General features: G+C 41.4%; 1 protein-coding gene across 6 annotated transcripts in view; it reads left to right on the top strand.

Annotated features, from left to right (window-relative positions):
- The window catches only part of TASOR2 (transcription activation suppressor family member 2), a 118,466-nt gene that overhangs the window by 59,581 nt on the left and 31,201 nt on the right, over nt 1–27,684 (top strand). For 5 of the 6 annotated variants that reach the window (XM_073619399.1, XM_073619398.1, XM_073619396.1 and 2 more), the window contains 6 exons: nt 3,677–3,874; nt 8,827–9,772; nt 11,571–11,931; nt 16,852–17,121; nt 19,499–20,236; nt 26,625–26,981. In XM_073619399.1, coding sequence (XP_073475500.1) covers nt 3,677–3,874; nt 8,827–9,772; nt 11,571–11,931; nt 16,852–17,121; nt 19,499–20,236; nt 26,625–26,981 — 2,870 coding nt within the window. The remainder of the gene's footprint in view (nt 1–3,676; nt 3,875–8,826; nt 9,773–11,570; nt 11,932–16,851; nt 17,122–19,498; nt 20,237–26,624; nt 26,982–27,684) is intronic. The other variant, XM_073619400.1, reaches the window with a different exon arrangement.

Below are 27,684 nucleotides of genomic sequence, written 5' to 3'. Positions count from 1 at the left end.
CTCTTGCTAGCAAATAAAATACATGGCTCATTCTGCTTGGTGCTGGCCTCCCCTCTGTAAACTGACCACGGTTTATCATGTCTGCTGAGCCCTGACACTGGTCAGTTTACATGCCTCCATCATCCGCTGTCTCTCCCCCTCCCTCTCTGCCTGTTAGTGCCCCTCTCCCTCCTCCTGCTGATAAAATTACTTGTCAATTTTCATACAATCCTCCCTGTTTGAAAATGTAATGTGCTTTATAAAAAAAAATGCAGTTTTATACCCCATTTCAGAGCGACGCTCAGGAGACTGCCCACCTCTCTCCTCCTTGCCTCCCTGCTGACGTCAACGGGGGATTCTCAGCCCCTTTCGCTGTAGCTGTTAGATCGAGAGAGGCGGGCAGTCACGTTGCGCTCTGAAATTGCAGCGCTCTGAAATTGGGTATAAAACCGCTTTTTTTTTTAAAGCACGTACACTGGGCACATAATATTATCGAACACTAGGTGTTTCTATGAAGAGAACACAGTGGTTTTACAACCACTTTAATGCATTCTCTACATTAAGGTAACCCCCCCCCCCCCCCCCCCCCCCCCCCATACTTACCTAAACCAATTCTCAATCCAGCATTGTGCCTGAGAGCATTGACACTGCTCTCTCTTTCTCTCTCCCTCCTCACGGGACTCAGTGAGAGCAGAGGAGGCCATTGGTTCCTTCTGCTGTCAATCAAATGCAATGATGGGGGGGTGGGGCTGAGCTGCACTTTGTGTGTCTAATACACACACAGAGACAGGCCTGAGATTGAATTTGCCACCATAAGAGGTGGCTTCCTATAGTGGCATATGGAGAAGGGCACCTGAGAAGAGGTTGATCAGGCTGCTCTGTGCAATAGTTTAAGTATGACATGTTTGTTTAAAAAAAAATAATAAGAATAACTTTAATATGATACATGTTTTTTGGTACTGGGCTTTTTCTGTGTTTCTATACTGCAGTTTGCCCTTCAAATTTGAAATGTGAACTGTTAAATTGAGTAATTCTCTAAGATATCACATGTTGAACTTTTTTTTCCCATATTAAAGTGAAGGGAAAGACATTAGTAATAAACATCATCCCCTAAGTCTTTCACATGTGCTCAGGGTCATTCATGAGTCCAAGCAAAGCCGGGCAATTGATTCTACCCCGCATCACCTGGGCTGGATAATGTATACATTCTATGATTTATACGTTCTACTTTACAGCTCCTGCTTGGCATTTACAGCTTTTGTTTCTCTGTTATGCCAGCCTATAATGGCGGGTGCAACCACTAATTTAGTTGCAATTAACATTAGTTATAATTTGAGTGAATTTTTTTTTTAATACTGGGTCTGCTTTAATTACCTTACTGACCATTACACCAAACTGACCAATCGGGGCAGATACTCGAATTGGTCAGTTGCTGGTTCGTTGCATTTTTCAAAGTCCTACTTGTATTTTTGATGTATGTTTGGTGCTGTAGAAAAAAAAATGCACCTTCCTATAGAAATGAATGGAAAACGCATCAAAAACATGGCTAAAATGCAGCAGCAGTTGTATTTTTGTGCAGGTTTTTGAGTCACGTCCTTTTTTCACAGGTGCAAAACGCACCGGAAATGTGGTAAAAAATGCATAAGCGTTTTTGCAACGGAGCAGTATTAAAGTAGCCTTAATCTGTAAATGGTGTTTTAAACTAATTTTATATAACTAGCTGTTTATCCCCGCTCTTCCTGACTGATTATGGTACCTGGCAGGCCATCTGTCTTACTTTTTTTTTAAGGCTGTGTTAATTATATTCTCTTTATAGTTGGTAGCGGATTTATTTTTACTTAGCCACCTATGCAAAATCTGGGGAACTAGGAATTCTGCTGCTGGGCGTGTACAGCCTATAGAGTCTTGCTGTTTTCAGGATTTAAGTGGCAGTACTCTGTCTTCTCGCTAGAGAATTTTTTTTTTTTAAACTACTCACCTTGTGTTTGTTTATTATAACTGGAACCTTTCATTGAAAATTTTATGTGCAAACTGTTTTGTGAACAGTTACATGGCTTCACTGCCATCAGATAATGTCATTAGGAAAATATATGATCTTGGTTGCTGAGCTCATCTGTCACAGAAATTGTATTTATTTTAGATCTCATATATATTGATCAGGAACTCCCGCCCCCACCTCCGTCACTAGTTATTAGGAAGATTTGGATAGTCTTTAAATGTTTCAAGAATATTTAATGAACACAAATTGTATTGTAGACACAAAGCTTAAAGTGGAGTTCCACCCACAAAAAAAAAAGTCAATGTGCATGAAATAAATAAATAAATTTAAAAAAGTTTGGAGAATTTTTTTTTTTTTTTTTTTTACTTTTTTATGCCTGTTGCTATGCAGTCCCTCGAAATCTGCCTCCTTCATCGCCATGGGCTTCTGACGCCACTTCCCTCGGCGCCTCTGCTCGCTACTGCTCCTGGGAGATGTGTGTCATCATTTCCCAGGAGTCAGTGGGCTGTACCGAGGGCTAGGTTGCCATAACAATGGGGCGGGCACTTCAGACGACGCCCGTTGTTATGGCAACCAGGATATGTTACAGCACCGCTACGGCGCATTACTGCACATGCACGAGAATGGGGCAGTGCATGCTGGGACAGCAGCAGCACCGTATCCTGGAACAGCATGCTTATGGGCTTCACATGCCCACAAGCAAAATGAAAATGTACAGAAGAACAAGATCAAAGTTATCAAAACAGATAAAAGCAGACATCGGGAGAGAATTTTAATAGAAGACGTGAGTGTTGCAGTGCCTTATTAAATGCTTTTGAAATGTTTAAAAAAAAAAAAAAGTTTGTAGTTGGAACTCCGCTTTAACTATTAGAATAAATAAAATGGGAGATATCAAGATATCTATTAAAAATTAAAGAGCAAGCAGCTTGCTATGGGGACACTCGGCAGGGGAGAGAAGGAAGAGGAGCCAGGAGTGCCGGCGGGAGACCCCAGAAGAGGAGGATCAGGTTGCTCTGCGCAAAATCATTGCACAGAGCAGATCAATATAACATGTTTGTGATGTTTAAAAAAATTGCCTTTTAAGAGTCACTTTAAATATGCCCTGACCTAAAAGCTTCTTCAGCACGCCCACGTAAATGAACATGAATTTTTTTTTTAGTTGGCCATGTCAGAATGCATTTTGGAAACGCATGGAACCCTTTTATCAAAGCATTTGAGGGGTCCCATATGGCACATTATGGCATTGTGAGGATAAAAAGAATTCCTCTGGTTTGTTGGTAGGGCTTTTCAGCTTTGTCAGAGCTCTTTTTTATTTCATAAGTCTTGCCTTCTTATCTTGAATGTGCTCAGGAGTGGCCATATGTATGTTCATAATGTGAATCTTTTATAGTTTTTGATCCAAATGAAACTTGCAGTGCCGCTCTAAGCGGAGACAGAGATCTTCCCGCCGGTCGCAGTAAAGGGAGCTGGCGTCACAGTGCTCCAGAGCATTCTTTTCTTTTGATAATGCTTTTATAGTTTGTGATTTAAAAAAAATTGTTAAGGATTTTATTTTTTTAAGATTTTAATGTGTGCAGAGCCAATCCTACCGTATTATGCTAGGTTAACATATTTTTTTAATAATCATAGCACTTTAAGAAAACTATCTTTCTTTCTGTTTCTGTCATTTTATTAATTATATACTTTCTTGTTTGTTAGGTGCTGAAGTGTTGACTGCTGAATTTGTGATTGATGACAAAGTCAGTGAAACGGAAACTACAGTTACAAACAAAAGGAGCCAAGAAAAAGGCGCTGTTCTTAAAAATAAATTACACACAGGGAAAGCAAGAAAAAAGGCTTCAACAGACACCCACATTGTGCGTGACAGACCTCCAAAACGTAAGGCCTCTGATCCAGGTAAAATAAGGAAACCACTTATGTTCATTATATGTAGCACCAGTACAAAATTCATAGTACACTGCAGTAAGTAACAAAAAAAATACAGGAAAGGACCAATAAATCTACCTCCAAAGGGGAAAAAAACAAATTTGTAAAAATGTGAAATCTTGATCTACATTACAGCGGAACTACACTGCATCTGAGCACCAAAAACATTATTTATTTCATGTTTAATCTTTAAAGCAAGCTTACCCATCCATGTTTCCATGCTTTATTTTGCTGCAAAATCACTTTGAAAAACAGCCTCCTGCATTTCTGGCCGTGGCCATCTTGAGTAAGTGCAGACAATTCATATAGCATTTACTTCCTGGAATCCGGCTGCCCTTAGCTCAGATAGAAGGGTGTGCTTGGCTGAGAAAACCCCTCCACACCTCCTGAAGACTCCTGGGATGTATGACATCATTTGCCCAGGCCTGTAAACAAGAAAGTAACTGAAGAAATTAAAAAAAAAAAAAGTTGAAAACAAGAAATATGATATATACTTATCAATCTATTTACTAATGCTAGCAGCATTAAGATTAAAAATTGTCGATGTTGGTTGAGAGAGTGAAGTTATACTTTATTTAATAACCCTTATGGGCTCTCAAAGTACTTTCATCCAAAAAAGTTAGACCCTTTTCACACTGAGGCAGTTTTCCTGCGTTTTAGCTCTAAAAATAGCGACTGAAAACTGCCTCCCATTCATTTGAATGGGTGCTTTCACACTGGGGAGGTGCGCTGGCGAGGAGGTAGAAAAGGTCCTGCAAGCAGCATCTTTGGGGCGTGTTTGGAGCGCTGTAAAAAGCGCTCCAAAAACGCCCCTGCCCATTGAAATGAATGGGCAACGCTTCCAAAGCACCTTAAAGCACTTCAAAAGCTCAGCAGAACGGGGCTTTTTTTGTTGTGTTGTTTTTTTTTTTTTTTTTTTTAAGTACAAGTGTCACGTGACCTTAAAAAAAAGCAAAAAAAAAAAAAAAAAGCAAACCGCTAGCAGCCAAAAAAAGCACCATTAAAGCACCGCAAAAACGACCGGCGCTTTAGTGGCTGTTTTAGCAGGGCTTCAGTGTGAAAGGGGTCTAAGTGAAATAAGTACCTATACTTGTACAGTAAATGGGATATTGGACACTTCCTGACAAAGCACCATACATTTTATGAGAGAGAAATCCAAGGACAGCTGATCGCAGCACACTTCTGTTTTTTTTTTTTTTTTTGTTTTTTTTTGTTTTTTTTTTCAATTCTACCATGCAAAGTAACAGCAACAGTTTTGAAACTTTCGTTGCATCGTTGCATGAAATAAAAAATGTGTGCTGCAACTGTCTTTTGTTAAATTTTGACATATATAGAAGGTGGCACATTATTATTTCATAGATGCACTGTAATGCCCTGTACACACGGTCGGATTTTCTGACGGAAAATGTGTGATAGGACCTTGTTGTCGGAAATTCCGACCGTGTGTGGGCTCCATCACACATTTTCCATCGGAATTTCCGACACACAAAGTTTGAGAGCTTGCTATAAAATTTTCCGACAACAAAATCAGTTGTCGGAAATTCCGATTGTGTGTACACAAATCCGACGCACGAAGTGCCACGCATGCTCAGAATAAATTAAGAGACGAAAGCTATTGGCTACTGCCCCGTTTATAGTCCCGACGTATGTGTTTTACGTCACCGCGTTGAGAACGATCGGATTTTCCGGCAACTTTTTGTGTGACAGTGTGTATGCAAGACAAGTTTGAGCCAACATCCGTCGGAAAAAATCCATGGATGGTTCACACTGGTACGACATGACAGTCGTACCTCTCTGGATTCGACTTTGCCCTGCGACTTGAAGTCTGACATGCGTCCGCACTGTGTCTGGTATGAATCTTTAGGGGGAACTCCATGCACAATGTAAAACAAAAACAGCATGGGTTCCCCCTTGGAGAGCATACCAGGCCCTTCGGTCTGGTATGGATTGTTGGGGTCCCCCCCAAAATCCACACCAGGGCCTTATCCAAGCACACTGCTTGGCAGGGTTCTTCTTCCGATGTTGACTCAACGCTCTCTCCCGCTCTAATGCCGGGTGCGCGGTGTGCCACTACTTGGCATTGCACGGGGTCACCGGAGGGCCCGCCTCTTATGACATCACCACCCATCATGCCCCAGGCGGTGACATCATAAGGGGTGGGGCCTCCAGATGACGTCACACGATTACCCCGCCCCATGCCAATGGTAATGGCACAACACGCACCCGGCATTAGAGCGGGAGAGAGTGTCTTGTCAACATCGGAAGAAAAACAGAGGGAGAAGACCCAGCAGAGGCAGAAGACAGCGGACAGTGGGAGAAGAACCGGAGAGGGCTAGAAGATATAAGCGAAGAGGGGAGAAGAACCGGCAGAGGCAGAAGAGGTCAGCGGAGGAGGCAGAAGAGCCAGAGAGGGGAGAAGAAGTCAGAAGAGACAACAGAGCTGCTGGGGGGGGAGCGCTCGCTCGTCCCCACCCCTTTCCTGACCTGCCAGGCTGTGTGCTCGGATAAGGGTCTGGTATGGATTTTTGGGGGGGCCCCAAGCTGCTTTTGGCATGGGGGTTCCGCTTAAAATCCATACCAGACCAAAGGGCCTGGCATGCTCTTGAAGGGGGAACCCCCTTCTTCTTTTTTTTTTTTTTTTTTTATTTGGCGTAGAGTTCCCTTTCAAGATCATCAGAGCACAAGTCACATGCCAAAGTCTGATCAGTCAAGACGGCCATCCGACTTCAGTGATATTCAATGGGCTGAAGTAGGATCAAAGTCGGACCAAAGTAGTGCAGGGAGCATTTTGAATGTCGGACCGACTTGTGTCAGACCAGTTAAGACGTCTCCCATAGGGAAACATTGATTTTCACACATCATGTGACACGGAGCTCCCAATGTCGGAAGGTTTGTCGTACCAGTGTGAACCCGGCCTTACTTGCTAGTCTTTGTCATAGGAACTAGGTTGACTGATGTTCAGGCAGAGGCTTACATTTAGTTGCCGTGCCTAAACTTCCTAGGCATGGTTCATGTAACTTTTACCAATGACAGCCAGGAGCACCATTTTTTCAGCTGCAGTTCATTTGTTTTGACTTTTTATATATATATATATATCTCTATATACACTACCGTTCAAAAGTTTGGGGTCACCCAAACAATTTTGTGTTTTCCATGAAAAGTCACACTTATTCACCACCATACGTTGTGAAATGAATAGAAAATAGAGTCAAGACATTGACAAGGTTAGAAATAATGATTTGTATTTGAAATAACATTGTTTTTACATCAAACTTTGCTTTCATCAAAGAATCCTCCTTTTGCAGCAATTACAGCATTGCACACCTTTGGCATTCTAGCTGTTAATTTATTGAGGTAAGCTGGAGAAATTGCACCCCACGCTTCTAGAAGCAGCTCCCACAAGTTGGATTGGTTGGATGGGCACTTCTGGCGTACCATACGGTCAAGCTGCTCCCACAACAGCTCAATGGGGTTCAGATCTGGTGACTGTGCTGGCCACTCCATTACCGATAGAATACCAGCTGCCTGCTTCTGCTGTAAATAGTTCTTGCACAATTTGGAGGTGTGTTTAGGGTCATTGTCCTGTTGTAGGATGAAATTGGCTCCAATCAAGCGCTGTCCACTGGGTATGGCATGGCGTTGCAAAATGGAGTGATAGCCTTCCTTATTCAGAATCCCTTTTACCCTGTACAAAGCTCCCACCTTACCAGCACCAAAGCAACCCCAGACCATCACATTACCTCCACCATGCTTAACAGATGGCGTCAGGCATTCTTCCAGCATCTTTTCATTTGTTCTGCGTCTCACAAACGTTCTTCTTTGTGATCCAAACACCTCAAACTTGGATTCATCCGTCCACAACACTTTTTTCCAGTCTTCCTCTGTCCAATGTCTGTGTTCTTTTGCCCATCTTAATCTTTTTCTTTTATTGGCCAGTCTCAGATATGGCTTTTTCTTTGCCACTCTGCCCTGAAGCCCAAAATCCCGCAGCCGCCTCTTCACTGTAGATGTTGACACTGGTGTTTTGCGGGTACTATTTAATGAAGATGCCAGTTGGGGACCTGTGAGGCGTCTGTTTCTCAAACTAGAGACTCTAATGTGCTTATCTTCTTGCTTAGTTGTGCAACGCGGCCTCCCACTTCTTTTTCTACTCTGGTTAGAGCCTGTTTGTGCTGTCCTCTGAAGGGAGTAGTACACACCGTTGTAGGAAATCTTCAATTTCTTTGCAATTTCTCGCATGGAATAGCCTTCATTTCTAAGAACAGGAATAGACTGTCGAGTTTCAGATGAAAGTTCTCTTTTTCTGGCCATTTTGAGCGTTTAATTGACCCCACAAATGTGATGCTCCAGAAACTCAATCTGCTCACAGGAAGGTCAGTTTTGTAGCTTCTGGAAGGAGCTAGACTGTTTTTAGATGTGTGAACATGATTGCACAAGGGTTTGCTAATCATCAATTAGCCTTCTGAGCCAATGAGCAAACACATTGTACCATTAGAACACTGGAGTGATAGTTGCTGGAAATGGGCCTCTATACACCTATGTAGATATTGCACCAAAAACTAGACATTTGCAGTTAGAATAGTCATTTACCACATTAGCAATGTATAGAGTATATTTGTTTAAAGTTAGGACTAGTTTAAAGTTAGCTTCATTTAAAAGTACAGTGCTTTTCCTTCAAAAATAAGGACATTTCAATGTGACCCCAAACTTTTGAACGGTAGTGTGTATGTATATGTGTATATATATATATATAGATAGAGATAGAGAGAGAGAGAGAGAGAGAGAGAGAGAGCGAGAGAGAGCGCTATATATATTTATCTCGCATGTCTTCCTATGTAGTAGTAGTAGTAAAGGTAAAGTATATCTTTCCATTGTGCTTATTGTTCTTTATTGGTTTTGTTTTCTTTTTGGTCACTTTGTAGGCAACAGGAAAAAATTAACTGAAGTTAAAGCCAAATCAGAAATTGTGAGAAGACCAGTAATAAAAGACAAACAAAAGTCTGGGAAGCAATCTAAAAGAACAACTGTATCCATTAATACTGAACCAGCTAGCTCATTCAGCAAGACCAGCATGGACCACAATTTGACCATTAAGCAATCGGCTCACCTAGCACCAGTTCCTGAGACTGATATAATGGAGAAGCGGATAAGCATGTATGAATCTCATGCCCTAAATCTCCTGGCTGACTTGGCTTTAAATTCACTCTCTTCCTCAAGTATTTCATATATAAACTCTGAGACTACTACTCCCATAAGTGAAACTGTAGTCCAGGAAAAAGTTCCCAACAGTGATGGTGGAAATGCTGTAGAATACCCACAAAATGACAGCAGCCCCCCATTACAACCTAGCAGTGCCTTTGAGGAGCCTGTTCAGGCACCAGATTGTGTAAAAGGTCATCCTAAGGCTGGGAGTGATGCCAGTCCAGCACAGCAACGTGCAGAGAACACTGAGAAACCATCCTCCCACAAAATGCTTCTTGCAGCCGCTAAGGCAAAAGCACGAAATAATACTACAAGTAAGATTTGTTTGGAGCATTCTTACTCCCAGCTTCCCAGAGAAGATGCACAAGATAAATCCACAAAGGACCTAAGTGAAAAGCCTTCCCAGAGTGTTTCAGAACCGACAGAGACAAGCTCTGACAGTGAAGAGGTATTGGACCAGCCATCAGACTTCCTCGTTCCAAGGGAATTTCTGCAATTGACCGGTGATAATGGGTACCCTTCCTTGACTACAAAGCCTCGGGAGGGGTCAAAGTACCGGGACAACTTTTTCATTACATTCAAATGGGAAGCAAAATATGATTTTGATTTGGATAGCAAGTTTACCAGTGATCCATTAGAAAAAACAATAAATCGAGCTCTACATGGGTAAGTAATGTAAAAGCTAACTCTGGTACACAAAAAAGAGCATTCAAGCTATATATTATAGAAAAGCAGGGACAAGTCCTTTGACAAATGTTAGACACCTTTATGATGATAAACACCTTTGTTGTATATACTGTAATTGTGTTACAGCAAATGTGAACTTAAAAATATGAAGCATACTTAACACGACTATAGAAAAAATAACCTGTTGAAAATGGTGATCCAAATGGCAGGTGACACGTTGAAAAATATCTGCTAAATAAAATACCCTTGCTGTGATGACCAAAGAAATGTTTGTGACATCTGTCACCTAAGTGTTAAGTGCTAAGCTATTTTATTGCAACAAGGGAAACTTCCATTCAGGCAAATGAGGTAAAGTATCTATGTTGTAAACCTAGACAATGCTAGATGATCATTATGCTGAAACAATGTAAACAAAACTATCAGCTCCAGAAATAAAGGCATCTAAAGATCAAAGTTGAGCTTGTTCTAATCTCCCTATTGGTCACTGACCTGTATGGAGTTGTGGAATGAAGTGTGGCCAACCACCAAGACCTAAGAAATTATCATACTTTATAAAATGAAACGGGGGTCATTCACTGCTTTTGCTGGATTTTCTATTGAGAAGTAGAATTAAAGTGAGAGCTCACTACTTTTTTCAAAGGGCTTGGGTATAGGCCCTTCCAGACCAACTAAAAGAATAAGGTACTGCTGAAGTCCCCAATAGATTTGAACATGTGCTGTACATCTCTGCAGAATAGAACAAAAAGAATTGTGCTGTGTCAGGACCCACCAACAGGCCAGGTTTGCAAGATAGCTGAAATACATCACAGGTGATATCACTTGCTGTTCAGTGATTGCAGTATTCTAGTCTGCAACTCCCCAAGGTAATACTTAAAATCTGGCCTGTTAGTGGGGCCCGAGGACTGGAGTTGAGAATCACTGATTTAGATGTTGGCTCTCATACTGTGATCTGCTTTAGAAAAGTATCTTGTCTGATTGGTTGGCTACGCATTCTTCCCTTTTTTTTTTTTTTTCTTCTCCTTTAGGCAGCTTATGCAGTGTGTGTCTGTGTTTTCTTGACCCGTAGCTAGTGATAACCATGCACACCAAAGATAGACGAATAATTCAACCATATTGTTCAATTCATAACCTTCACTAAAAATAAGTAAATATTGCATTCTTAACATGAATACTCAATACCAGCAGCTTTGAAAGTGTATATACAAATATATATGCTACATATGAAACCTACAAATAAAGTGCAATAGTGATAAAGTCCCAAAAGGGCTTATAACTTGAGTGTCCAAAAATGTAGGTGTTCACTGGCAAAAAAAGTCCATCTTCCATATTGCCACTATAGTGATTTTAAAACCCCAAGAATACTGTGAATCTCTTTCACCAAGCGAGCAAATATTGCACTCGCCAGATGGATAGACTGCCTCAGAACCCACCACTACCAGATCCACCTGCACGGCTGCGTCCAGCCTAAGGGGGGTGCTGTAATCCCGCACACTCTTGAAGTTGGGGATGCAATGGTGGATGGGTCAGGGAAAATCAGCCAGCTTATTCTTCTCTATATTATAGGGAGCCTGCCAGATACCCCACTTACTGCAACCTCATCACAGACAGGAGACTTCTTCCAGCTCCTGTGTTTTTTTTTTTTTTTTTTTTTTTTTTTTTTTTTATATAAATGGTTTAATTTAAATTGAACGTTATAAACTATATTAAGTGGGAGGCATTTGATACTATTTAATGTATGGTTCACATGTTCTAATTGAATTAAACTTTCGTTTTCTAGCCCGTGGAACCCCAACTTGAAGGAGAAGGTGGAGGATGTGAAAATTATTTTGCACATGTGGTTGGCTCTCTTTTATAGTAAACCAAGCCAGCAGGTGATCAGCAGCTCACGGAAAGTTGTAGAACATAGTAACCCAGCAAAATATGTCTCCATCAACACAGTACATGACCCACTTTGTGAGATTGTAGAGACTGATACTGCTGATGCCGAGAATGGCGATGAGAGCGACCTCCTGAGGAATTCCCCTCACGCTCAACCCCAAATCATGTTGGGTGTTTCCCCAGTGTGCCATGAAATGAAGGAAAAACACAGTAGCAATCAACCTGTGGATTTAACTGTTGCTTCCAAAATACAAACAAAGGTAAGAAGGATTTACTACCTTCAAGTACGCATTAAATGATATGCATGCATTTCTATTCCTGGCTTATTAATTCTGCTTATCAGTCTAGAAAAGTCTTTGTTCAATTATCTAGAAGTGTACTTTTATTTTTACAGTTTCAGGTCTAGGTAAGGGCTGAGTGTTTGCAATATTTAATATCAAACGCCATGGCACATATTTATCAATGTATGAAAATCATCCGTTACTGTATGTGATCAACTTCACAGGGAAAAATCCACCTAGCCTTACACAAGGGTGTAGGGAAGGACAGCACAGTGTACACTATCTGATAAAATACAAGATTGGGTCCCTTTTACACAAATGTTTAGTCTAGATCTGCCTGTAAATGTTTCAGACAGGTCTAGACTGATCCACAATGTATAGGTGGGCAAAGGCAAATTAATGTATGCCCATTTACACCCACTTACATCTTAGTTTGTTGATGTCTGTAGTAAACAGCAGAGAAGGTTTGCATCCTTTGACTTTTGCACATGTAAATGGATGTGGTTTGTTTTACATCCATTTTTTAAAAAAAAAATATTTTTTTTCATACTTTTGTCCATCTGTGACAGACATATGAAAAAATAGATAAATACTGATCTGAATTGAACATGAATATGTAAACTAATGTAAATGAAAAATGCATGAAATTGGAATCCTAAGATGGAACGAATGATGCCCATGTAGAAGGACCCTTTATCTGATTTTCAGGCAAGACATAAGGAAAGACAATTCTTGCAAAATTAAAATTGTCTTAGGGCCAATTTATACTGCAACTCAGAACGGCCGGAGCCATTTACTGAGCCGGCCGCTCTGCCTTTGCCGGCTGCACTAACGGGCAGTGTGGTGCATGATTTATCTCATCGCACTGGTCCATTTTTGCTTTTTCTTGCTTTTGTATGAGCTTCATTTGAAGTGTACAAAACCTACACTTCATTCACTGCAATGTCGGGCAATCCACTGCCTGATAATGCAGTGCGTTTCGGGCCGGTGTCTGCATGTTATCACAGCACATTGCAGTGTGAGTAGGACTCATAGGAAACAATTGTTTCCTGTGGTGACAAACGGTTTACCATGCGGTAAAATATCTGTCACTGCGCATAGTGAATTGGCCCCCAATGTTGATAAATAAGAAATGAGGAGAAGAGAAGATTGTGGCAATATGGGGTTGAAATTGCTATATCCTACATCGATAAATATGCACCATGTGCTGTTGTGCTGGCTAATATCATTGCTGTGTCTTGTGTATTCACTGTTAAAGCCTACTTAAAAAAAAAAAAAAAAAAAAGGTTTTAAAAAAATTAGAGGACAGAAGATTTTAACGAAATGTGCAGCCAGCAGCATAAGGTACACATCACTTTGACTGTGAGTAATGTCACTTGTGCTGCTGGCTGAATATTTAGTTTTAAGCCCTCCATTCTCTGATCACCCCGCTACACCTGGTCCTGTAATCTTCCACTGCTGCTGGGGTTAAAAGATCTGAGGGACCTGTGATATGCATTCATCAGGATTGGTGATTACGCCCACCCTTTCCACCCACCACCTCCATTTATAGAAGCTGTACTATAGCTTACATGAATGAAACTCCAATCTATGAATGGAGGACGGACAGATAAAAGAAAAGTAATCCTCAATTCATAGATCATTATTTATTCATAAAAAACTATAGTGCAGCTTCTATGAATGGAGGAGGTGAGCGGAAAGGGCAGCAGTCAGGATCAAAGGATGGAAGATTTTAACTAAATATGCAAGCTGGCAGCACAAGGGACTCAATGCAATGACTGTATGTAATGTCTCTTAAGCAGACTTTTTAAAACCTTTTCGACTAGACCTACGCTAAGAGCTTTTGCATGCTATGTGGTGCTGTGTGTAGATAAAGATGCTTCACTAATAGAGCACAAACAGTGATTGAAAGCTTGGTAGTCTCTGCTGTGCTTCATAAATGGGCACAAGTCCAGGGATATAACAGCATGTTTCTTTGTCTTCTGTAGTATATAGTTTGATATATAACAGATTAAATTAGAACTCTGTCATGGGTTAACTGTTAGATGCCATATTCTAAAGAAGTTAATTCGTGATTTAACTTTTATTATTTATCACAGGCATTTGTAAAATGCTGACAATGTACTTTCAATCGTTTATTGTAAATTTCAAAATACAGGACGTGAAAAAGTATTAAAGCGAAAACGCTGGCTACATTATCAGAACAAAAGCATAATATAAAAACAAGGTCAATGGGAAATAAGATAGGCTTCATATAACGCTGGCAATTTACATACACCCTAAACTGTATGCCCTCAAGGAGCTTACAGTCTAATGTCCCTATCTTGCATACATGGCTGCTCACATATACACTAGGGGCAATTTAAAGGAGTTGTAAAGGTAGATGGCTTTTTTATCTTAATGCATTCTATGCATTAAGATAAAAAACCTTCTCTGTGAGTCGCTGTGCTGTTGCACTTTGACAGACCAGTAATATCAGAAAAGCATATTATGTCATAACATGATTTAATCATATATTGCACGTTGTGTTACAATCAATGGGTACTGAAGTAGGCACTTGGCAGGTGTTGTGTCCTGCCTCCAACTGCTGAATATGAAAGTGTATACAGAGCAAACAACATCCACACAACCCCATCCCATTCACTTCAGTGATAAATGACTGCACAGGCTGAAAAGAGTCCTATAGATGATGTATTCTTCCAGGGAAGGCTTAGCATCAGACTAATGACAGGAGGGCATTCCAATCTGCCTGCTGGATTTTTCATTTGAATTTTGGTGGAATTTAAATGAGATCGGACTACTTTTGTCAAGAGCCCGACTAAAGGCTAGTGTCCAAAAAGACTAAAAGAATAATGCACTGGTGAGGTCTCCAAGAGAGTTAAAGTGGTTGTAAACCTCAGACATGAAATATGAACAAAGCATATCCCTCTATAGTGTGTACTTGTCGCAATCTTGGTCACTAAGTGCCATTTCTCTCTGCTGTCTAGTTTCTCTTCTATCTGCATATATCACATCTGACAAGTTTTCCTGACATCAAGAGGAAAAAAAGGTGACTGGAGGGAGCTCCGGCACACAGCCTGTGATTGACAGCCTCAGCTCTGTTCCTGTGTGCTGTGTGAAGAGGTGTATATGTGTGTGTGTGTGTGTCCCTTCCCTCCAATCAGCTCTCACTGAGCTCTGCAAAGTGTTCACTTCAGGTCCCCACCCCCTGCTTTCTGGAAGTTCAGATGAGCTGTAATAATTCTGGACTTTGAATGGCTGTAGAGAAGAGAAGGCTGCAGATAAACATGTACAAATTCTGTAAGGATTTGTTTCATCTGTGTGTCACCTGAGGCCAGTCACTTCACTGGGTATATGTAAGGGTTTTCATCCACTTTAAACATATGCTGTACATCTCTGCAATTCATGCGCATTTCCATTTTTTGTCTCTTTCAAAGTTGCTGCAAGTACAGAAATACCAGTTAATCCTGCTATTATTCCAGTGAGCTCCTAACTTGCTGATGGTGGCTGACAATACTGCCTCTGAAATCCAAAGCAGTGTTGCCAGCCCTGTTCTTACTGTACAGCTAAGGTAGATGAGAGGGGGTGCACTGCAGTAGTAATAATATTCACCTGTGTTCATCCAGTATTGGAGTCATTCTGACTTTTCTGTGCCCCTCCAGGGCTTTCCTCAGGTGCTCTTGCCCACACAGTGCCCTCCTTTTGTACCAAAATTGTCTACTTCCTTGTAAAGGGCCTCTGTAAGACCAAAACTTTCTTCTCTTCATTACCCCTAACTAGCTCTGTATGAGTCGTTTTCTTACGCTACAAAGTATCTTGGAAGCCTGTTGCTTCCCAAAGGTTGGCAAAATACCTTGACCATGGACCCCTTTCCTCTTTTCCATTGGGCAGACCCTCTGTGGGATTCCTCCCTCCTCTTCCACCCAGCTGATAATTTTACCTTTTTTTTGGCTTCTGCCCTCAGGGAATGAATTCTCTACCTTCACACATTCTTCTTAGAGGTCAGGGTCCTTTAGTTCTTTACTGCATTTAGCATTGATCCTTCTCAAGAGTGGCTGGGCCTTTTTTTTTCAATTCACATTTTTAAAACCATTCCTGATGGTTGAGTCTCTGCTGATCCTGTTTTGGCTTCATGGTGCTTCTGCTGTCCTCTCTCTCCGGTTTGGTGACCCTTCTTGTTTTTCCCGTGGGCCTGTTCCTGCAATTTTTGGCTTTTTGATGCCCATTCCTCAGTTAATTGCTTGAGGACATCCCATGGTCTAAGAATTAACTCCTGTGTCCTGTACTGTCCTGTACTGTGCTGTTAAGAGAATAGGAATTGTAAATCCCGTTTGTTATATGTGCAGTACAGGACAGGGAGCCCCCCCACTCATTCTCTGTGATTGCCTTACTGCTTTCTAAAAAAAAGAACTAGAGCCTCCCAGAATGGGGTTATATGGGGATATATGAGTACACTTGGGGTCCAGTTCCCAGTAAAGTTTTGCCAAGGTCCACTCACTTGAAGGTTGTGGCATATAACCTTTGTTCTAAGAATCAACTCCTGTGTGCTGTCGGTACTCCAATGGCATGAGGAATTTACAGGTCAGAATTCCTTTTTTTTTCCCCCAATAGGTGGGAATAGCCTCGGAATTAAAAAAAAAAATAAAGTGCATCACTTTATGGTATGCGCCACTCAGAGACATGTCATCCAATAATATGAAATGAAAAACCCGTGGATAGTATGTCCTTTTAATTTGTGGATATTTAGATAAGTCTCTACAGCATCCACATGGCTTTGCTTAATGTGATTTTGTTTCTGTTTAGATCACCTTATACATAATTTTTGCATTAGTTTTTGGAGAGGATAAGTTAAGACTTTTAAACTCCCCATCAAAACATCTACATAATGTTTCATTACAGGATTATAATATAAAATTGTCAAGTGAGATCTTCCAAGTATATAACCAGAGCAGTTTGAGTGCACTTTACACAAATAGCCTTCAAACAACTGTGATGTGCAAAATGACATCAACAAGCAAAGTTGCTCCACCACCTACAAATAACACGAATACGATATTTTCTGCCAATATTCCAACTGTGTGCTATACCGATGACAGCAAGCAGTTTAACACTGAACTAACTGCTAAATCTGAAACATGTGTGGCTATTGGTGGTGGTTCTTCTGGAAAGGTAAATTGTCCATGTGTGTCTGGTATTTGGGTTATTAGAAAACATTTGTCTGACAATTTTTTTACATTTATACGTAAACAGTATTACGTCCTGTAAAGTATTCCCAGTAGGTCACATTTTCTTTACCTTCCTGTTTAACTTAAACTGGCTTTACACTGCTTGTAATTTTGGCCGATACCCAGTATAATTCACCGGAATGCACTAAGTAGTTGTGATGATATGTAGTTTTACAAACACATGTCAAAGTTGCAGAATTGTTGAGGGAACAATAATGCAAATTTCATTTTGAATGTAAGGCCCCCTTGCTGTCACTGTCTGCCCTGGTCTAACACCAAAGATCAGAAACCACCCTGATTTGGTTCCTAGTTCAGTAATTAATATGATGGGTGATCAGTGACCACATGGTTTTTTTTAAAGCTTAAGTTTACCTAAAATAAAAAAAAAATCAGCACAAGGGACATTCGTTGCCTTCTCTGAGATGTGTCCCTTGTTCTGCTGTGCCCTCTTTTCGTCTGTCTTCTTTCTCCGATCCCCCCCACCCCCAGCACCATAATCTTCTGGTGCAGCAGGGATCAATAGAACTATGGAGCTGTGAAATCATCTTATGAAGAGTGCCCAACCGTGCCCACTCTACCCACCCAGCTCCTCTATATAACTATTATATAGCGCAGTATTACTATAGCTTCTATGAATGAACAGGGCAAACCTTTCAATCATCCAACTGGCCTCCATTCAGAAATTGTTTTTGATTCATAGAAGCTGTATTAACGGCTTCTATAAATGGAGGCGCTGGGCGGAAAGGATGGGCGTAATCTGAAACTCCTGATGAGAGCCTGTCACAGCTTCTTAGTTGTATTAACCCCGACCGCAGCGGGGGTGGGGGAGTCCCGGAGGAGGAAGATTTTGATGAAAGGACACAGCAGAACAAGGGACACATATTGAAGCTAAGTAATGTCCCTTGTGTTGTTTTTTTTCCTTTTTTTTTTTTTCTATGTGTTTTAAGTAAACGTAGGCTTTAACCCCCCGCTGCACCAGAAGATTACAGGGGTGGGATTGGAGGAGGAGGAGATTTAGGTGAAAAGAGGACACAGCAGCACAAGGGACACCTCTTACTGAAGGTAAGTAATGACCCTTGTGCTGATTTTTTTTTTTTTTTTCATTGCATGGATAAGTATTACTATTGTCCTACCTAGTTCTCCTGATTTCAGTAAAGCCTATATTTGTTTTCCCAATAATGTAAGTAGTGTCAGACCTCCAGTAATAAAAGAGGAGCTCCAGTCTCCTATGTAAAAATTAAGTCCGCAGCTACAAAAACTGTAGCTGCTGACTTTTAATAAACAGACACTCGCCTATCTCGTGATCCAGCACCATCCTCACCCGGCCTAGTTCTTTACTAGACTTCGGGTCTTCGGTACTGGCATCTTAATTTTGGGCACTTCGCTGTGACAGCTGCGCTGCGTATTGTGAATGGTCCTGCAGTCTTCTAGGAACTGTCCTAGAAAACTACGGGGGGGAGGGAGGAGGAGAACTTCTGCTCAGATCGCCTAGGCGGTCGTAGAGGAAGTATCGGCCCGAATCAGATACCCACTCACCCCCCCCCCCCAATAATGCTATTCTTCTAAGAGGGGGTGGGGATGCCTTAAAGCAGAACTTCGTGTTTTTGTGTGGAGTGACACTTTAACACAGCTTTCATTCTTCTGATGCCCCTCCCCTCCCTCTTTGATAATTGCACTGCAATACTTCCATCTTTCCTGACTAGGTGAGAATGATGTTGCGGCCCCTACTGCCTCCTTTGACTATATAACATATCCCAGGTTGCAGTTTTGCTGCACATGCGCACCACAGGTTTCCCCACATGCGCATATATGGTGCAGGTCTTTGGGATCCAGCAGAGTCTTTTGGCGCTTCTGCTCATGACAGGATTTCCCGCATGTATCAAAGTCCCAGATACCAGCATGTGTATGCATGCACCGGAGTTCCCCTGCACATATGCAGATGTGCCACAGGTCTCTATTGGGTCCAAAAGACCAGGCAGAGACCTTTTGGCACATCTGCACATGCTCCAGATATTTAAAGATGGTGATGTGTGAGAGGAGGACAAGAACCAAATTATAATATCAGAGGAGCATACTAGATTTTGTTGATACCCTTGGTGCTAAAATTCTTCTTTTGTGAGTTGGAGACCAGGCCTCCAAAGAGCAAAGTATCTAAAGTACTCTGTTCCATACACTTTCTGCTATTTGTATAATGCAGACTACTTGTGGCACAGTGCAGTGCAAAATATGGGAGGATAATGTGTGTAGAACATGCTGTCAGACCCTCTGTAATACTGGTACACATTATGTTACTGTAATCCCTTTTTTATCTCTAACTCTAGGCGGACTCCAAAGAAAGCGAGCATGAATATTCTAAGCATTCCTCCAGTGCAGAAGAAACACAGATGTCCAATGACTCAGAAAAAGGTTTTAGTATGTTACATGAAGATTCATGTTCAACAGTTTCAAAAAATGCCGAAAATGTTGAAAACATGCCTGTTTTACCCGAACCTGTGAGCCGTATACAGGTAGAAGCATTAAATGATGGGAGGTTATCCCTGACTAGTGATGGGAACCAACAAACTACAACCAGAAGTGAGGGCATACCTCATGAGCATACTTCTGTTACAAGTAGCACTGTTGATGATACAGGGGTGTCACCCTCCGATGCCTTAAACATGAACAGTACTTCAGATGTCTTCCATGAGGATGATGGACATTCTGACCATTCAGACACAGAGAAAGAGCTTCTCAAGAAGAGAAATCCTTTGGTTCCCCGGATCCAAAATGTATCGGCAAACACTGAGCAGCATGGATCTATATTAGAGTCCGTTGGTGAGAGAGATTTACTGGAAGCCAAGCTTCAGGGTGTTGATATGGACTTGGCTGTAAGGCAGCATAATGAAGAAAAAGAACAGGTTACATCTAATGTTCACTTAGGCGTTACAAATCGTAAGTTAGGGGTATGTGAGGAAAACAATCAAGCGAATGATTTGAAATCTACATATTTTCGGGAAAACCTGTCACCTTTGAAAAGCTTGAAGTATGGCTCCAATGCTTCTCCTTTGAAAGATGGAAAGGTAATTGTTGATATATGGATATGTGGTTTAGATATTCATTCGTTTTTATCTTTGGTTGGTAAGCAATGGAAATATTTAAATTTGAAGTTTTTTGTGATGTATAAATTTACAAGTCTAAAACATGGCAGCTGCAAATTGCCACGCATATAGTCCCCAAAAACAAAGAATCTGTCAGCAGCCAGGGGAAAGAATGTGGTAAGAAATTTGCAGAGGCTAACACTTGGAGACATACAATGTAAGAAAGTGAGTGGTACACACATACAAGTGTTTCTTAACCACTTCCGGACCGGCCACCGCACATATATACTGCAGCAGGGTGGCCAGGATGCGTGAACTGATGTACCTGTACGTGCATTATACAGTGGGCGCATGCCTGCCAGCCAGCCGCCAGTGGAGCTCACCCGTGGGTCCGACTGACTTGATGTCCGCTGGCCACCTGCGATCATGGTAAAGGGAAGCAGAACGGGGATCTGCCTATGTAAACAAAGCAGATCCCCGTTCTGACAGGGGAGGAGAGAGAGATCAGCTATTCCAAGTGATCAGGAACAGCCATCTCTCTCTACTCCCAGTCAGTCCGTCCCCCTGACAGTTAGAAAAACCTTCCTAGGGAACACTTAACTCTTTAATCACCCCCTAGTGTTGACCCCTTCCCTGCCAGTGCCGTTTATACAGTGATCAGTGCATTTTTATAGCACTGAGCACTGTAGTGGTCTCACTGGTAACCAAAAAGTGTCTCTTAGTGTCAGATTTGTCTGCCACAATGTTGTAGTCCTGCTAAAAAATCGTTGATCCCCGCCATTAATAGTAAAAATAAAAAGTCCCTAAATCTTTCCCCTATTTTGGGGATGCTATAACTTTTGCGCAAACCAATCAATATACGCTTATTTCAATTTTTTTTTTTCTTACCAACAATATATAGCAGAATGCATATTTTCCTAAACTGATGAATACATTTTAGTTATTTTTATATATTTGGATATGAATTACAGCAGAAAGTAAAAAATATACCCCCACAATACTCTGCAATGCTGTGCAATACTCTGCAATACCCCCACAATACTCTGCAATGCTGTGCAATACTCTGCAATGCCCCCACAATACTCTGCAATGCTGTGCAATACTCTGCAATGCCCCCACAATACTCTGCAATGCTGTGCAATACTCTGCAATGCCCCCACAATACTCTGCAATGCTGTGCAATACTCTGCAATGCCCCCACAATACTCTGCAATGCTGTGCAATACTCTGCAATGCTGTGCAATACTCTGCAATACCCCCACAATACTCTCCAATGCTGTGCCATACTCTGCCATGCCCCCGCCATACTCTGCCATGCCCCCGCCATACTCTGCCATGCCCCCGCCATACTCTGCCATGCCCCCGCCATACTCTGCCATGCCCCCGCCATACTCTGCCATGCCCCCGCCATACTCTGCCATACCCCGCCATACCCTGCCATGCTGAGCCATGCTCAGCTGTACTCGCCCTCTGTATGTGGCCAGGCTGTGGAAGTCTCACACATGTGGTATCGCCGTACTCAGGAGGAGCAGGAGAATCTATTTTGGGGTGTCATTTTTGGTATGTACATGTTATGTGGTAGAAATATTGTATAAATGGACAACTTTGTGTTAAAAAAAAAAGCGTTTTAACCACTTCCCGCCCGCCGGCCGTCATACAGTGTCCTTGACTTTGTGCGGGGATATCTGAATGATGGGTGCAGCTACAGGCATCATTCAGATATCAGCTTTTTCAGCCGGCGATTCCCTACACCATAGGAATGATCATAGCGGCTGTTCCACTGCTTGATCGTTCTTACGGGAGGCGAGAGGGGATGTCCCCCCCTCCCACGCTTCTACCGACTCACCGCTACGATCGAAGCCAGGATCGTTTTTTTTATTTTTTTATTTCAGGCTTCCCAGCCTAGAGGTGAGATGTGGGGTCTTATTGACCCCATATCTCACCGTAAAGAGGACCTGTCATGCCATATTCCTATTACAAGGATGTTTATATTCCTTGTAATAGGAATAAAAGTGGTCAAAAATTTTTTTTTTTTGGAAAAAAGCATCAAACTAAAATAAATAAAGTAAAATGAACAATAAAAAAAAAAAAAAAAATTTTTAAAGCGCCCCTGTCCCTGTGTGCTCGCATGCAGAAGCGAATGCATACGTAAGTCCCGCCCAACATGAAAACGGTGTTCAAACCACACATGTGAGGTATCGCTGCGATCGGTAGAGCGAGAGCAATAATTTTGGCCCTAGACCTCCTCTGTAACTCAAAACATGTAACCAGTAAAAAATTTTAAAGCGTCGCCTATGGGGATTTTTGAGTAGCAAAGTTTGGCGCCATTCCACAAGCGCGTGCAATTTTGAAAGGTGACATGTTGGGTATCTATTTACTCGGCGTAACTTCATCTTTCACATTATGCAAAAACATTAGGCTACCTTTACTGTTTTGGTTTTTGTAAAGCACAAAACAGTTTTTTTTCCAAAAAAAACGCGTTTAAAAAATTGCTGCGCAAATACCGTGCGAGATAAAAAGTTGCAAAACAGTAAAAAAGTGTGGCGCTAAACAATGTCATATACAACTGTAAATAACTCAATAAACAGTAAAAGGGATCAATTGTATCTGCTTTGAGCATGTAGTCCTCATGTGAACATTAAAAATACATAGTCTGTATGGTAATGTATTGAAACAGAATATTGAAGAATTAAAAATCTGCTCACTACCACCAAGAGTTGAGGAGGCTTACCGGATAAGGTGGACCCAATGGGGCATACGCCGGATTGGGTCGGACAAGGCTTAGGTGGTAAGTGGCTGTATATACTCCGAGAAGGATGCGGTCTCACGGGTTTGTTGTATTCATCCAGATAATGCCAGGAACTTGAGAGGTGTGCGCAATCTCCCAGATATGGGAGGTCATGTAGATCTTAAGGAAGTGGTGGGGTGTTCCGTAAGCGAACCCCTCAAAGCAACATTCCGCGGACCAGAAATGGATGTGGAGGGATAGGAAAAGAAAAAAAGGGCCACATAGTGTAAATCCAAAAAACAAAAAATATTTATTTGAAGTAAAATAGATGTACACTCACATGTAGATCCAAAACTTAAAACAGCGCTGTTTGAGAAAAAGTGGCGACAATGGGGTCCTGCCCGACGCGTTTCGTCCTCAAAGACGTCATCAGGGGGGTTCGGGGGTTTACACTTTGTTGGTCGTGTTGGCTGCTTCTGTGTCTCTCTTTTTAGGGTAGCGCAGAATTATTTTATATATCTAGTCCTTGAGATAAAAAGTTGCAACGACTGCCATTGTATTCTCTAGGGTCTTTGCTAAAAAAACATATATAATGTTTTGGGGTTCTATGTAATTTTCTAGCTAATAAATGATGATTTTTACATGTAGGAGAGAAATGTCAGAATTGGCCTGGGTGCTCCAGAACTCCTGAAGGTGCTCCCCTGCATGTTGGGCCTCTGTATGTGGCCACGCTGTGTAAAAGTCTCACACATGTGGTATCGCCGTACTCGGGAGTAATAGCAAAATGTGTTTTGGGGTGTAATTTGTGCTATGCATATGCGGTGTGTGAGAAATAACCTGCTAATATGACAATTTTGTGGGAAAAAAAAAAAACCTTGATTTTGCAAAGAATTGTGGGAAAAAATGACAACTTCAAAAAACTCACCATGCATCTTTCTAAATACCTTGGAATGTCTTCTTTCCAAAAAGGGGTCATTTGGGGGGTATTTGTACTTTTCTGGAATGTTAGGGTCTCAAGAAATTAGATAGGCCGTCAGTACTTCAGGTGTGATCAATTTTCAGATATTCGCACCATAGCTTTTGGACTCTATAACTTTCACAAAGACCAAATCATATCCACCGATTTGGGTTAATTTTACCAAAGATATGTAGCGGGATAAATTTTGGCCAAAATATATGAAGAAAAATTACTAATTTGCAAAATATTATAACAGAAATGAAGAAAAATGTATTTTTTTTACAGATTTTTCGGTCTTTTTTCTTTTACGGCGCAAAAAATAAAGAACCCAGCGGTGATTAAATACCACCAAAAGAAAGCTCCATTTGTGTGAAAAAAAGGACAAAAATTTCATATAGATACAGTGTTGCATGACTGAGTAATTGTCATTCAAAATGTGAGAGCACCAAAAGCTGAAAATTGGTCTGGTTAGGAAGGGGGTTTAAGTGCCCAGTGGTCAAGTGGCTAATTCAAAATTTTCAGTCTTTTTGTTTATAGCGCAAATAATAAAAACTGCAGAGGTGATCAAATGCCACCAAAAGAAAGCTCTATTTGTGGGGAAAAAAAGGACATGCATTTTTGTTTTGGTACAACGTTGCACGATCGCGCAATTGTCAATTAAATCAACGCAGTGCTGTAACGCAAAAAATGGCCTGGCCATTAAGGGGGTAAATCCTTCCAGGGCTGAAGTGTTTAATTACAGATCTGAACACAGCTGCATTGTTTTCAATGGAGCCAGTTACACAGGTGCGTAAACATGCACTGAATTCTTTCCATAACACAGAATCCAAAAATCTGCATCTAAGAACACGTGCTTAGATGTATATGCGCTTGGAAATGAAGTCTAAACAAAGGGTAAAAAGAGAATTGCGTAAAAGAGAGATGTCGGATTTAAATTGATCAGAATTGCATTAGTCAGATTCTATGCTTAGTTTTTGAGTGGATCAATATCCCTGGATAAATGGTTAAAAATGTTGATGTTTTTGTTAAATACTAGTTCTAGCACTCTGCATAAGGCTGCTTTCACACTGGAGCAGGCAGGCGTGGACGGTAAAACGCCGCTAGATTTAGTGGCGCTTTACTGGCATTTAACGCCGCTATTCGGCCACTAGCAGGGTGCTTTTAATCCCCACTAGCGGCTGATGAAGGGGTTAAATGCCCCGTGTAGCATTTCAATGGGCAGAAGCGGTTGAGGAGCAGTGTATACAGCGCTCCAAAGATGCTGCTTGCAGGACTTTTTTTTCACACGTCCTGCCAGCGCATCGTCTCAGTGTGAAAGCACTCAGGCTTTCACACTGAGACTGCAGGGGAGGTGTTTTACAGGTGCTATTTTTAGCCCAAAAGTGCCTGAAAAACACCCCAGTGAGGAAAGGGGTCTAACAGTAAAACCATAAAAACGTGATGGAAAAGCTATCTGTAGCAAATATTGCAACCATAATATCTTGAAAGCTGTCCAACACACTGACCAAGAGAAACGTCCCCATACGGTCATCTTTATAAAAAAGTAAGTGTTAGACATATGGGACATGACAATTGGTGGTGATCAGGGACACACTGACCGATGACTGCATGTTAAAATATTTTTTTATTTTTATTCAATATTTTAAATATTTTTTTCTTTTTACCATTTTTTTTTAAATATACTAAAATACTTACCATAGTAACATTATAGTATACTTTGGGGGTGATCAGGGATTTTTTTTTTCTACACTTTGCTGGTACAATGAAGATTGTTGTACCAGCAATGCTTTAAACTGTCATTAATGAGGTAGTTTCATGACAGCTGTGAATACTAGTGATCTGTGTTGTGATTGACTACAGCTAATCACATGGTACAGGGTGCTGTGATTGGCCCAAGTACCATGTGATGGCTGTGGGCCAATCACAGCTCACTAGCAAAGCTGTTATGAGTCGTATTGATCTCTGAGTATCGGAATCCGCACTCCGCTGTGTCTTGTGGCTTGGACAGCGGGTACCTCGCTTTGCCTGTACATACCGCCAGCATGTAAATGTACTGTGGGCAGATGACAAATAATTAAGCAGGATATACACAGTGAGAAGGTGAAAAAAAAAACTCACAGATCCCAGCATAAATACAAGTGATGTTGATGCAGTGGAAGAGATCCCTGCATCAACATGCTTGTATTTATGCTGGGATCTCTTCCGCTGTGTCTTTGTATTCTGACACAGAGGTCATTGGCTGCAAGTGCTGATCAAATGCTGTTTTAATTTTTTTTTTTTTTTTTTTTTTTTTTTTTACATAAGCCGGACGTTAGACTGGCTTCTGTTGAACACACATACCGAAATTCAGCTGAACCGGATGATCTTTGGTATGTGTATATCCGGCTTTACGATGGAGAGGGTGTATATGATGTACAGTGCTTGGCTTATACCAGAGCGCAACCTTAAAAGCTGTGGTCAATATTTGTATAATAGAACTCTCCCAACAAGTAGAATCCAAGCAATCACGTGAAGTTACCAGCTCTGTAGACCTGGGGCCTCTTTATAGAATAAGTTAAATCCACAGGTTTGCTTTAATGCCATCAGTAGAAGATGAGTGAAAAATGCATCTTGTAGCCTAAAAGATAATTTGTGTTTAACATTTTTGGTAATTATTCCATTGTCTACATTTTACTTTATCATAGGCTTTAGAGTCTGGGATACGCTTAAGTGATGTCAAACGTCTGACTCTTCAAAGGCCAAACACATCAAGAATTTTCCTCGAGTTTGTGCACCGTGAAAAGTCTAGTATGCCAAGTGGAAGTCAAGACAGAGCAAAAAGTAACATTGATTTGCTGGCAGAGAACACTAAAAAAGTGGATTCCTGTACTGGCATTGAGTGTAATGCTGGTAAAGCTTCCATTATTGATTTGAAGCTCACAGCTAACAGCTCTAAAGAAGCTACAACAAGTTCTTCCACAAATGAAACATTAGGGAAAAAATCAGATGAGCAGGAAGAGTGTCAGAATGAGCCTTTGCTTGCTAAAAAAGACACCCGTGAGGTAAGTGTCACTTTAGTAGAAACATCTTGTTAATTTATTCCATAAATTGCTGAATCTGCGTTTGAGTAGCAATGTCATGAAAAGTATTAGCTTCCCTATTTCTGCGCAATTGCTGCAAGATGTTAACCTCTTGCCGCCGGGAAGTTGTTAGCGCCAGAATCCAATGGCCGGCTTCCTAATCGTGATTGCACCTCACAATGATCACATATTTGGTAGCCCGTCCTTGGCAGTGACCAAGAGCTTTCAGACATAGCTTGGTGACTGTGCTGAGAGTGCTCCCAGAACAAAAACATGCTGCATCACATGTGGGGCAATGGAAGAAAGCCCACCTCTGTGACTTCAAGTATGTGTGCACTTGGCAGGAACATGTTAACAAGATTTTGGTCATGGTTGAAAGCTGTAAAGTTTTCTTTTGTCATCTATATCCCTTTTGGGAGTTTTTCCTTCACTCCAGTGCAGGAAGTAGCTGCCTCGATTTCCAGTGCGTGAGGGTGCCATTCGGATTATTGGCAGCCGCACATATCTCCTACGCTTTCTTTATGGGTGATTGCAGCTGCAGGAACCACATGCAGAAGCATGAATTAGGCCTTGGACAGGTGTCACTGGAATATGTGTCTCCATTGGACAAATTCCCCCCTATTCTTGTTTTGCTGAAAAAGAAAAATTAAAAATTTTAAGTTGTCATGGGTATAGAAGATAATGG

Source organism: Aquarana catesbeiana, linkage group LG03 (genome assembly GCF_042186555.1).
Source record: "Aquarana catesbeiana isolate 2022-GZ linkage group LG03, ASM4218655v1, whole genome shotgun sequence".
Taxonomy (NCBI): Eukaryota; Metazoa; Chordata; class Amphibia; order Anura; family Ranidae; genus Aquarana; species Aquarana catesbeiana.
This window is presented reverse-complemented; position numbering and strand designations above follow the sequence as displayed.